At 40.6% G+C, this 13,558-nt stretch overlaps 1 protein-coding gene across 2 annotated transcripts in view; it reads left to right on the top strand.

Annotated features, from left to right (window-relative positions):
* The first annotated feature begins 318 nt into the window (after window positions 1-318).
* The window catches only part of igf1rb (insulin-like growth factor 1b receptor), a 53,163-nt gene continuing 39,923 nt past the window's right edge, over window positions 319-13,558 (top strand). For both annotated transcript variants that reach the window (XM_063882182.1, XM_063882181.1), the window contains exons 1-2: window positions 319-1,174; window positions 10,756-11,322. In XM_063882182.1, the coding sequence (XP_063738252.1) occupies window positions 1,090-1,174; window positions 10,756-11,322 (652 nt within the window). In that variant the 5' untranslated portion in view covers window positions 319-1,089. The remainder of the gene's footprint in view (window positions 1,175-10,755; window positions 11,323-13,558) is intronic.

Raw genomic sequence — 13,558 nt, 5'->3', positions numbered from 1 at the left:
TCGTTATCTTTCACGGGTCAGAACCAGGATCAGGATCAGAATCTGAATCTGAATCTGAATCAAGATCAGGATCAGGATGGACTGTGCAGAGATGTGCAAAATGGGTTCAATATATTTTACAGTTATTCTGTTAGGACATTGTTAAAACACACCAACAAAGATTAAGCTGACCTTGTTGTGAGTGTGATTGCCAGTACAGTCACTATGGTAACATCTCAAACTGCAGTCAGAGACACCCACTTTTTTCCTCTTTTGGAGGCGGGTCAATGAATCCAGGCGGAGTGATCCATCTCGAGAAACAGAGAGGATCTGTGCACAGGGCGCCGTGTTTACAGCAGCAGACTGCGCGTGTACCTGAGCCTTTATCCGTCTAAAAACACTAACCTTTTAACCAAATATCGACGGAAAACATCAGATACGATCATTTCTGGACCTTTGCTTGAGAAAAACGGGGGGAAAACGTCATTTTCCCGCTGAAATGAGGCTGAATTACTCCCACCACAACAACGTGATGAGCGGCTGAGGAGGAGGAGGAGGAGGCTGCGAAACTACATTTTATCCAGGATATTTCCAAACAAACGTCGTGTATTTAACACAAAGAGACAATGCATTGATTAAAGATGCCTCTAATCTGCCTAGATACCCCCTTTCCATCGCGATTTTAAGGGTGTTTTCCCCAACTGAGGACCCTCCAGCATCACCGGGACGTTGAGCGTTTTTTCCCCAGAAATGGAGTGCGAAGATGCGGATTACAGAGGAATCCCCGCCGCCAGTGTAACCGCATTGCTTTCATTATATAAACGTTTACAGGAATAAAAACTGGACTATGATTGCACATTTCCTGGCCAAAGGAATAAGTCGGTGATTGCATTTTTTTTTTCATTTTGCATTGGACTCCCTTAGCTACCCTGCAAGCTTGTGTGCAGAATTAGCTATTAGCTCCATTAGCCGGCTAACTGCTAAACGCTGCAGACTGGAGATTAAAAAAAGGGGCTTTTTATTATTCCTCTGCAGGTTTTGCGTCACGTCCCGTCCCCCCCCCCTCCACATATTTATTTACAGGATTTGGGAGGATTTACGCATCCAGGAATGGGGTCTGGTACGGAATGGAGAGATTTGACCTTGTTTTGGGGTCTGATGCTGGGGCTGATCCTCCGGCCCGCCACCGCAGAGAGTGAGTACTGCTGCCCCAAAACACCCCACCACACACCCGGGAGAACACTGCTGATTTCATGCTCTAATGCTGTGCAAACATGGGAAAAAGAAAGATGGATAGATACTGTATTCATCCCAAATTGGGACAGTGTTTAGCAGGAAATAATAAAGGATAGTAAACAATACACAATATAAAGAAAATACTGAACGAATATGAATACTCTGCAATAGAGCATTTCACCAACCAAGATACACTTATAGACATTGGAAAAAACACATTTGTTTTCATGCTTTAATGCTTTTTAAATATTGTAAATAGTGTTAGCTGTTGCATTGAAAGCCATAATGCATCTCTGTCAAAACAGACATCTTGTTTTCTGAGCAATTTCTGCATTTAAAGGTGGATGAAGAACTCAGATCCTGTCCTTAATCAAACGAATAGCTAATGCTGTTCAAATATGGAAACAGATGGATAGATTAGATGAGTTACTCAACCTGAATTGGGTAGTTATTTTGCAGTGTTGTCAAGCATTACACATGAGATGGATGGATACACAAAATAAAAGTACTAATTCGACCCAAGTATTATCAGCTCAATATACTTCAAGTGTCAAAAGTAAAAGTACTCGTTATGCAGGAAGGATCTTATCCTTGTAAGAGCATTTAAGTTGTGTTGTTGGTGGAGCAAATTCAGGTACTTCAAATACTGTGTAGAGTAGTAGTACAGTACTTAATTATACCACATCATGTGTTCTTATACAGAGTCTCTGTGAGTGATACAATAAATGTAGTGGAGTAAAAGGTACAATATTTGCTTCTGAAATGTACTGGAGTAGAAGAACAAGGTAGCTTTTAAATGGAAATACTCAAGTAAAGTACCTGAAAATAAAACTCGCGTTCTGCCCAAAGGTTAAGCAGAAACTAGAATACAAACAACAAATAAAGAGAGCAATAAAAGCTGATTGTTTTTGACAACACAAAGTAAACACAACCGTCATTACTGAGTGTGAGGATGTGTCCAAAAGGCTTTCCGTTTGAACAATACTCCCAGTGTAGGAGCCTTGTGTTGTTGTTGTTGTTTTTATTACATCATCATTTGTTTACACCACAATTACTCACTTCTGGTAATTGTGCCCTGTGTGTAAGGGATTGAGTCCACCTGTTGTGTGCTGGGTTTGTGTGGGAAGAGACAGAGGGTGATTTGGGTCGGGTACTTCAAGTCGACCCGTGTGGTTCTGCTCTGGTTGTTGTTTGTTTGTTGTCTTCATTAAACATGGTGAAACTGATGGAGCAAGTTGAGCCTCTGAAGCGACTCCGTTTATTGGACGTTTTTGTCGTTACACCCAGTATTTATGCTGGTTTACTAAACACCCCTGGGGATATCTTGACCTTGGATATGTTGGTGAACACCGTGATGCAAACACAGTCCGATTATGATCTAATGAGAGGAATCAGACTGCTGTACACTTTGACTGGTCTTAGAGAACAGATGGCTCACGTTGGACTTTGAGTGACTCACTTCATCAAATGGAAGCTCCTATCGATCTGTTCAATATTAATTTAGAGGTTTTATTTTGTAGTACATGTTGTTACATATATTCATAAAGATCTGTATGTAATGTTATCTTTTATTACATACTTACCTGAACTTCTTAGTTCATGTAACTATTTTATTGTATTCATTTTATTGGACAGTTTTACTTGAACATCATATGCTAATATACATATTTGTATTTATTTATTTATGATATTTGGACTTTAACTTCTTATTTTATATCAATTCTGTTATTTATGTATTTATTTATTGTGTTTTTTATGGACAGTTTTCATTTAACATCTTGTTTTCTGTAAATATGTTCATATAAATATTTCATTCTATTGAATTTTCTTTCTTTTAGTCGACAGATTTAGTTAAACATCAGATGGTAATATACACCTCTTTGTTTTATTTGATTCATTTATTATATTCTTACTTTACCTTCCTATTTTTGTATCAATATTTATTTTATTATTATATTTATTTTTTATTCTATTTTTTTAATCATATGTGAATATCCATATATTTTAATTTGATTTATTTATTATATTCTGACTTTTACTTGTTATTTTTATACCAATATTTATTTTGTATGCTATTTTTTATTATTTGAGATTTTTTATTTAACATCTTGAGTTTTTTTAAATATCTTTATTTTATTTTGTATTACACATTCATACTCATTTTATTTATTGCATCTTTTATTAGACATTATTCCTTTATTGATTAAAATATATTTATTATGTTTTATTTGTTTGTATCTTATTGGACATTTTTACTTGAACAAACCTACATTTAAATAAACATCTATTTACAAAACTTCTGTTTCTTAACACAGAAATATACATATTTTTATTGGATTTTATCTATTTTTGATGTTTTATTCATTCTGAACTGAAGCTGGAACTCACGTAACCCAATTATCCCAGCGATAAATAAAGTCAAATATTCTGATTTTGCTCAAACCTTAAAATGTACCAAATCTAAACCTCCTGTGTTGATTTGAATTGTATGTTTTCCCTGTGTTGTCATCTGAAACCTTTCCAGTTGTACCGTAAACTCGGCTTCTTGATTCATCCCATTCATCATGACATGTTGGGGGGGTGTGGCGGGGAGCGGTGGATTGAACCAGGGTCTGGGTTTTAAAATAGAACAAGCCAAAGTACATTCGCAAGGAAAACAGACCAAGTTCTGTTGATTGGAAAGAGTGAGGAGCTTGTGAACGGTGTGTGTCTGGGGGTTTACTGTTAGCCCCGGTGGTTACAGGACAAACCTGGGAGAAGCACTCGGGTTCCCCGTCCAAATCCTGCGTTTATTCCCCCGGTGTGGGAACATCTCAAGGCATCCTTGTGTGGCCAAGCTCTTTAGCATTCCTGCTGGTTTCCAGTATCAGTCAGGACTAAAGGGCAGGGGTAAACAGGTTCATCTCCTCAGCGCCTTTTAGATTAAAGAGGCCCTTTGAAAGGTCTTCCCTTTCCTGTAGTGTGCTTTATAGGTTTTTAATGCATGCAAATGGTCTGCAAAGGCTAAAATCCCTGTGTTTCTCTCCCACACACTCCGATTACTACGCCATGATGGGATTTCGAGTGAATTTTGACTAATTGAGCAGCGCTATCAAGACTGCTTTTTTTTTTACCTGAAGCTTTCCCTGCACATTTCTTCTCACCTTGCTTCTCATGTGGAAAAGTGTTTCTGAAAACGCTCCCTCCCCTCGGGCATCCTGTCACCAACCCGAATGAAGTCTGTAGTAAACAGACTCGCTGCAGTGTAGTGGCCGAGGGTGATTACCGGCCGTAGTGCTTCCCTATTTCTCGTCTTGTTTCTCGGACTGGATTTCCTGTGATTATCTGCACACAGCTGGGGAAGGGCTATCAAAAGTAAGCATGTGATCTAGACGCTCATCAAAGCTGCAGAGATAGGCTTGTGTACTCAGCTGTTTGAAACATAGTGACATCAGTGGTAAACACTTCTATCGGCTAGCGCTCCAACACATTGTGCTGCACTAATCTCAGTAATCGTGCATCCCTCCTGAGCTCTAAATGCACATTTCTGATCAGAAACCTTTTGTTTAGTATCATCACGAGCATGGAGGGGAATCAGTTCCCATGAAAGACGTGCATGCTGGCGTAGCAGCGAGGCCCCAGAGGGTGAATCGTCCGCCGTGCTGTGACGTCACATGGCATGCTTGTCTTCCTGCAGGCCTGGGTGTTGGGATTGCATTAGCAGGTATGCGGCTCGCTGAAGGCTGCTGACAGTGTGCACTGACAAGTAGATTACAGAGGAAGACATAACAGCCATACCAGCACCCTGCCTGCCTTAAATCACACCAAAGGCATTTCATAACGGCTCACCAGAGGCTCGCTGCAGAGAATGAATCGGCAGTTGTGGTGGAAAAGCTTCTTTTTTATGTGAGAACCGAATTATGCTCAATTAAAATGAAAGAAAAGCAAAACAAGTTTATTATTTTCTAGCTGGGCATGTGTACAGTACAAGCCACAGACTCCAGTGTGCTTTGGAAAGGGTTTGAAAGAGGTCAGCCGTAGTAAAGTTTGTACTTTGGTTATATTTGGTGTCTGCAGAGTTCACTGTGGTAAAACATGCAGGAATTACAGGGCGATCTTAGACTTGTTTTCGCCAGTTTACTTTCTTAATTTGCACGGATTGTCCGTCTTTTTCAGTGTTGTGTTGAGTGTTTCTGTGAGGAGATCTGTGTCTACCTTCCGCTCTTGGTTGGTGTTTTCTGTTGATTGTATGTTGATTGTAGAGTACCAACTGGAGCACAGTGGCACATATTTAATGTGTCTAAACTGCGTTATTAACGACGACATGTGCCAATATTTAGCTTTTAATGTTCAGAAAGCTCTTTATGTTTCTCATACTGCCTGTGCTGCAGCACCTCTTTTCACCCTCTGTCTGAAACCAGAGCCCAGTCTGCTCTGGCCGGCTCTGTTGTGATTGGTCAACCGCTAAGAGATGTCCCGCCCCTTTAGCCTATGTCGTACAATGTGTTGGAGCGCTAGCCAATAGGAGCGGGAGTCTTCCATAGTGATGTCAATATATTCCGGAAGAAAACAAAGGAGTCTAATGAGGCATTTCAGGCAGGGAGGAGGGAGAAAAACACAGGGATTTTAGCCTCTGCAGACCATTTACATGCACTAAAACCTATAGAACACACTACAGGAAAGGGAACACCCAAAAAAGCACATTGGGGCCTCTTTCACTAAATGTGACTATGCTTCCCTTTCTCTGAGCGGTACTTAAAGATTGCTGTGACATCAGGAATTTGAATACCCATTACATGCAGGAGATGCTGGTCTGACCTGCGGGTAAAGGAACATTTGCATCGTAGGTGAACTTTACCACAGCTGAGCTCAGCTTTAATGCAACCTTTATGTTAGATTTTCCGTCACCGTGACAGAAAGCCATTTAATTTCTTAAGGTATGAAAAGCTGATCATATTAGCTCCTCGAATGGAAACGTTCATACAACATTTCTGACATTTTGCATGAGTAATACCTCATATAATGAATCTGTCTGATGAGTAAACACAAACTTGACTGTTCATTTCCACTCATTACTTTGGGTGTAGATGTTCTTTCCAAAAGGCTTTCCATTTTAATAATAATCCCAGTATTTATTCTGCTTTACTAAACAATCCTGGTGTCACTTTGACCTTGGAAATATTTTCATGAATACCTCACTGCTGCAACATCCTCCCATAACACAAGGCAGAGGTCTTACAGTCTAATCCAATGATATAGCCCAACATTAGCCTCCTTGAGCTTAGCGATGGTGACGTGAAGTCATGTGACCGTGCTGTAGTTCCTTTATAGCCCAACATTAGCCGCCTTTAGCTTAGCGGTGGTGACGTGAAGTCATGTGACCGTGCTGTAGTTCCTTTATAGCCCAACATTAGCCTCCTTTAGCTTAGCGGTGGTGACGTGAAGTCATGTGACCGTGCTGTAGTTCCTTTATAGCCCAACATTAGCCTCCTTTAGCTTAGCGGTGGTGACGTGAAGTCATGTGACCGTGCTGTAGTTCCTTTATAGCCCAACATTAGCCGCCTTTAGCTTAGCCGTGGTGACGTGAAGTCATGTGACCGTGCTGTAGTTCCTTTATAGCCCAACATTAGCCTCCTTTAGCTTAGCGGTGGTGACGTGAAGTCATGTGACCGTGCTGTAGTTCCTTTATAGCCCAACATTAGCCGCCTTTAGCTTAGCCGTGGTGACGTGAAGTCATGTGACCGTGCTGTAGTTCCTTTGTAGCCCAACATTAGCCGCCTTTAGCTTAGCGGTGGTGACGTGAAGTCATGTGACCGTGCTGTAGTTCCTTTATAGCCCAACATTAGCCGCCTTTAGCTTAGCGGTGGTGACGTGAAGTCATGTGACCGTGCTGTAGTTCCTTTATAGCCCAACATTAGCCGCCTTTAGCTCAGCGGTGGTGACGTGAAGTCATGTGACCGTGCTGTAGTTCCTTTATAGCCCAACATTAGCCGCCTTTAGCTTAGCGGTGGTGACGTGAACCTGAGGTTTGATTTAGAGTCATATGTGATCATCATAGCCTCTCTTTGTGCATCGGACTCAAAAGCTGCTGTTCACTGGAGCCTTTGCATGACTAAAAGATCCCAATTTGTTAGATATCATATTGTTAATTAATATCAGTCACCAGATGTTGATGATTTGCACCAAATTAAAACATTGCACATTTAAATATAATGATCTAATATAACGGTGTCTTTGAGAAGATGAAATAGATTTATGATTTAGTCCAGCGTTGAGAGGTCTGGGAATCATTTCCATTGCCAGATGAAAAGTTCATGGGGTTCTTTTGGGAAATAAACATTGTTCCACGTCAGGAGAAGTGCGGTTTCTGAATAAATACCATATTTACACATTTGGGGAACAACCGTTTTTAGAATTAGCATCAATGCTGTCCTATAATATTCTGCATTGAGACTTTTACTGGTCCCACGGATTTGCATTTATAGGCCGTTTCTGCATTCTTTCTATTCTGAATGTTAGACGAAGCGGTTCATTTATGATATTACACTATGGCTTACTTTCTTGGATTAAACAGTGATTTGTTCAGTCTTGGGTCGTCCCTTCCAGTTTGTAGGCAGGGGCCATCGCTTGAAGATATATATATATATATATATATATATATATATATATATATATATATATATATATATATATATATATATATATATATATATATATATATATATATATATATACACATATGTATATATATATATATATATATATATATATATACACATATGTATATATATATATATATACATATTTCTTATTTTCACAAGATGTTTTCACAGTAGGTTTTTACCTTACCTGCAAATGTATTTAATTCTGATGTACTAACTTTAGTTTAAAATGTCTAAAAAGGTGCAAAAAATAATAAAAGTGAATAAATTAAATAAAACTTAAATATTATATTAATATAATATTTATATAAATGACCTGGAAAGTAATCTACATTATTTTTTTAATTATTATTGTAATTTATTTTTTGGTTAATCTTTTGGTTATTCACTTTAATATCTGATTTTCTATATTTATTTTTATGTATTTTCTCTGTTTTTATTATTTAAATATATGAATATTTAACATTTCTAAAAATAAATGCAAGCCAAACAATAATGAAATATGCAAATATAAACAATAACATCACAACTCTTAATCATGGGCTACAGAAAAACATATTTAAACATATAAGATTATAAGTTTTAATGTTAGCCAATTATACTTTAGCAATATCAGTACAGTAGTTGGAAATGCTTCTACTGTTCGCACTGATACAGTAGAACGGTATGGCAATTTCTATTTACTAAACTCTGATTAAAACCTAATAACATAAAAACACCAAAAATATTAAAAAAGGAAATTAATTAAAATATTAAAAAATAAAGTAATTGAACAACACCAAAAACACCCCCCCCCCCTCCCCCCGTGTCACTGATACAGTATAACTTTACAGCATTGAATCAGCAGTGTGATAACCTGTTAGCAGCCCGGTGTGAGTTTCCATGACTCACAGCCCGGCAGCTTTTGAAGTCTGACTCGTCCTCTCAGAGCGGCCGGATAATGGCCTCCATGTTTCTGTGCCGCTCCGGGCGCTGGGTTGTTTAGAGCGTCGCACACAGGTGGGAGTTAGATCTGGAAACACTCCAGCTGTCAGCACCATCGGGGCTTCTACCAAACATGATGCTGTTTCACAATCAGAGCCGAGGCCTTTCAGTTGTTTCAGATCAAAGTGTTTCTTTGTCTGAAGAGAGGCTTCTGTCTCAGTAAAAGTCAAAGTGAATATAAAGATATGCTTTTACATTTTGCTCTCTTCAAAGGGGAAGAAAACTGTGCTTCGTTTTCTGTCCTTTGATCAGAAAAGCACTCATTTCAATTCGGCTGTACGTACTTTAATTCAGTACATTATAGATGAGAGCAGCGCTGACGTCACTTCCTGTCAAAATTAAGCCCCGCCCACGTTCCTTTGAAAATCCTGCATCAGAGCCAAGCTGAAAATAATAGTGTCTTCACGTCTTAAAGCTGCTGAGTCATATATCGCACCTCAAACAACAAATAGATCCAGAGTTTCTTTACTTCCTCTCCAGAAAAAAGGAGAGTAAAAGAAAGGATCAGAAATCTCAGTCTCAGTGTCAGCCTGCTGCCTGCCGCTCGTCCCCCGGCAGACCCACCGGACATCCATCCCCTATTTATCCTCCGTAAGCTGTCTCTGCCGTCTGACCAGACATCTGACCCCCTCTCCATATTTCTGGACTCATTAAACCCTTTCTGACCAACAGAGAGATTGTTTCCTGGCAGCACTTTAAGATTTTACGGGGAGAATCTGCATTTCTGTTTGAGGGGTGTGTGTTTTTATATTTGCATCGCTCTCTGAATGGAAATGTTTTGGACCGTTGCAGTGCGTTTGCCCCCGTCGACCGTCGCTAGAATAAATCTTAAGCTTTTGTTAAATAAAGAACAGCTATCCCTCAGTTCTTGTGAAATTCCTCCATGATTCATTCGGTCCTTTTGTTTAAAAAGTTCAGTTTGGCACGTATGATGTATTTAAGCAGCCGGTTAAGAGTGAGTGTGTGTGTGTGTGCGTTTGTGTGTTTTAATGGATGATGGCTTTTATAGTACAATCATTTCTTCGCCTTTTGATCTCACTCAGTAAAACAAAGAAGTTTGGTCATATTTGGTGGACACAAGAGCAACAATAACCCAAAGGCAGAGCGGTGTAAACGTTACGGAGCCGTTTGCCCCGGCTTGAATAGAGCATGACTCAAGTATTGACTTTGTCTCGCCACGTTAACGGAGCATAGAAAAGAAAACTGCAAGGCAAACATATTCGGTCAACAACAGCGCGGCTCGAGCGTACTGTCAATATTGAAAAGAAACGTACGAAAACAAACATCTTTTGAAACACATCACTATTTCACATCTGGAGAAAAAAGATATTTCAAGGTTTTTGATGAATCTGTAATTTTCCATGTGGAGACCATTAAATGAACGTACCCAGCACAAAGAACACATTTTGAAACTGCACATTAACAGTTTGATTCAGTGCATGCCATGCTTTTAGGGGTTTCCTCTTTCATTTAGTGTGTTCTATAGGTTTTAGTGCATGTAAAGGGTCTGCAAAGGCTGAAGTCCCTGTTTCTTTTTAATGTGCGATAAGTACATTAGCACTCGGAGCATTCTGTCGTTCGTTAATGAGGTCTAAACGTCTAAAAGCTGCACTTTAAATGAAACAATGCCTTTTGAGTTGAGCTCAATTTCTTTTGAATAGAATGTGGGAAATATTCTCCGTTCAATTTTGTAATTCTGCACAAAAAGCAGCAATATGGCTAAACTAAGTGCACTTCAATAACTTGATATCCTTATCATGGTATTTACCAACGTCAAGTAGCCCTTTATAAAACTCAACACTTGACTTGACAAAAGAGTCATCATCCTGGACTTTGGTGAACATTTGGAACAGTTTCTTGCCGTTTTGCATCCTATAATCAGCCCCTGATCTTCTCTTTCTCTCCCCTCCTGCAGTCTGCGGCCCCAGCATCGACATCGGGAACGACATCAGTGAATTCCGGCGTCTGGAGAACTGCACGGTGGTGGAGGGCTACCTGCAGATCCTGCTCATCGGCGACAAAAACAACAACAACATCAACCAGGAGTTCTTCCGCCACCTCAGCTTCCCCAAGCTCACCATGGTCACCGACTACCTGCTGCTGTTCCGCGTCTCCGGCCTGGACAGCCTCAGCACGCTGTTTCCCAACCTGGCCGTCATCCGCGGGCGAAACCTATTCTACAACTACGCCCTGGTGATCTTCGAGATGACCAGCCTGAAGGACATCGGCCTGTACAACCTGAGGAACATCACCCGCGGCGCCATCCGCATCGAGAAGAACCCCGAGCTCTGCTACCTGGACTCGGTGGACTGGTCGCTCATCCTGGATGCCGAGTTCAACAATTACATCGCAGGGAACAAGCAGTCCAAGGAGTGCAGCGACGTGTGCCCGGGCATCATGGAGAACAACCCGCAGTGCAAGAAGACCATGTTCAACAACAACTACAACTACCGCTGCTGGAACTCCAACCACTGCCAGAAAGGTAAGCTGCCCGTCCGACTCACACGATGGGGGATCAGGTCTGTGGGGATCTGGGAGGGTAGTGAACGGCTGCAGCTGTGGCCTGATACCTGTCACTGTGGCGGCTTTAGATGTTGAGGAAGGAGGCGAAACAAAATGCATTGTTCAGGTCTCTCAAGTTAAGGGTAGATGAAGAAAAAGCTATGAGGCTGCAATTCACCAAGTATGTTTTGCATTTGAGCAAAAACTGGCTGTCAGAGGTCAACGTATGTCCACATTTATCCCATCATTGACTTTTTATCATCATGATACCATAGGATGTTGATTATTTGGATAAAGATAGGATTTTTACTGATAGTGCCTTGGATATAGAGATCAACATCTACCAGTGCAATTTTCAAATAGCAGGAAGCACATAGTTTAGAAATGATGTTCCACAGACTAAACAGAACATCTCTGAAGAACAAAGATCTACCAGAAGCTAAATATATGATGTATATCATCTTTAAGCTGTCCAATTATTCTTTATGAAGTTTCTTCAAACTAATGATGTTTGCACGGCTCATTTATTGCAAAATGACTTTTTCCTCAAACATTTGAGACGGAATCTAGAATAATGATGCAGAATGTTACACCCCTCCAGTTGTATGAATGTATTCGCAATTCCAATAAAAATAGAAGAAACCACAATGAATTATTTTCCCAATTCAGCCGTAAACAACTTTTATTAAAGAACCAAATTATAGTGATTTGTGTTTTGGACAAAGATATGATATTTACAGATATCTCAAAACTACTCCATTATGATTTGGACAATAGTATAAAAAATATCCTGGAGACGAGGATATGTACTTTCCACATGTTCCCTTTGCCTCAGGGTTTTAGCCCTAGGAGCTCTCAGGGTGGCTCTTATCTGCTTCCATTTGAGTAAAAATTCAAATGTTCCCAGCTCAAACAGAGCAGCAAATGCTCCAGAGTTTAATTCAAGTGTGCAGAATGAACCGTGAGCGAGAGCTGGCCCTTTAATATCGTGTTTACGACTGCAGCGTTTTAGATGACTTGTTTTGCTGCTGCGTTTCAGACAATGTGTTTTGGTTGACTGTGTGTGTGTGTGTGTGTGTGTGTGTGTGTGTGTGTGTGTGTGTGTGTGTGTCTGGCTGAATTGTTTCCCTGGTGACTGGCGCCTTGCTGCAGACTCAGCATGTTGATGTTTTCAGTCTTGTGATATGGAACTGTCGCAGGACCGGCCTTGATTGCATGCATGTACAGACACACACACACACACACACACACACACACACACACACACACACACACACACACACACACACACACACACACACACTGTCACCAGCATAAAACACTGGAAGTGCAGACAGAGGCACGCACTTAAACCAACAAATCACAGAGATGCAAATATGTCTGACACACACACACACACACACACACAGCTGGTCTGCTCTGTGGGTGGTTGGAGTGGCAGAGTGTGGGCATGCTGGGGAAAAAAATAAAACAGGAGGTGGAATATGTTGGAGGAAGACATGTTGGATGGATGGGAGGGTGGGGAGGGGGGTCAGGTGGAGAAGCAGAACTCCCTCTGGAGGGAACACAGGGATTTTAGCCTTTGCAGACCATTTACATGCACTAAAACCTATAAACACACTACAGGAGAGGGAATAAAAGCATGTTGGGGCCTCTTCAACTTAATGAAGACCCTCCCCTGACATTAACCCTTACCTACAGTTGTGCAAAGGCCACCAATCAACGCTATAACAACCAGCGCCTGAGACAAATTACTCCACAATTGACATTAATTTGACTCCTTTATGTGCCCATTATCTCTAAGTGTCATTTGTATCATCAATTAAATAAGCAGCAATTCCAAATACTAGCAGCTATACTGGACATAGAGTTCATCAGTGTGTTATTTATATTAGTTACGGTCAGACTTGGTGATGTTTGGGGTTTTTATCTGTGTTAATGATAATATTGACGATACTAACACCCATATCAGTGTGTGGCACCAGCACAGGGCCATCGCTCCGTCTCCCCTGGGTTGAGTCTAAACTCAAACATGTTGTCTTCAGAGAGCTGCTGTGAAGGACAGGAAATAGATGTGGATATTATTTTTAAATGCCTTTGCTAGTAGTTCTTGTAATAACCGGTGCTCGTTCAACAGCTGCTGCTACTGCGGTTCCTCTTACTACTGCCTCGACCGCTGAGCCATCTGCTGATGCTGTACCTAACTATTTATTATT

The sequence above is a fragment of the Eleginops maclovinus genome, chromosome 4 (genome assembly GCF_036324505.1).
Source record: "Eleginops maclovinus isolate JMC-PN-2008 ecotype Puerto Natales chromosome 4, JC_Emac_rtc_rv5, whole genome shotgun sequence".
NCBI lineage: Eukaryota > Metazoa > Chordata > Actinopteri > Perciformes > Eleginopidae > Eleginops > Eleginops maclovinus.
Note: the sequence above shows the minus strand (reverse complement) of the source record. Positions and strands in the feature narration are given on the sequence as shown.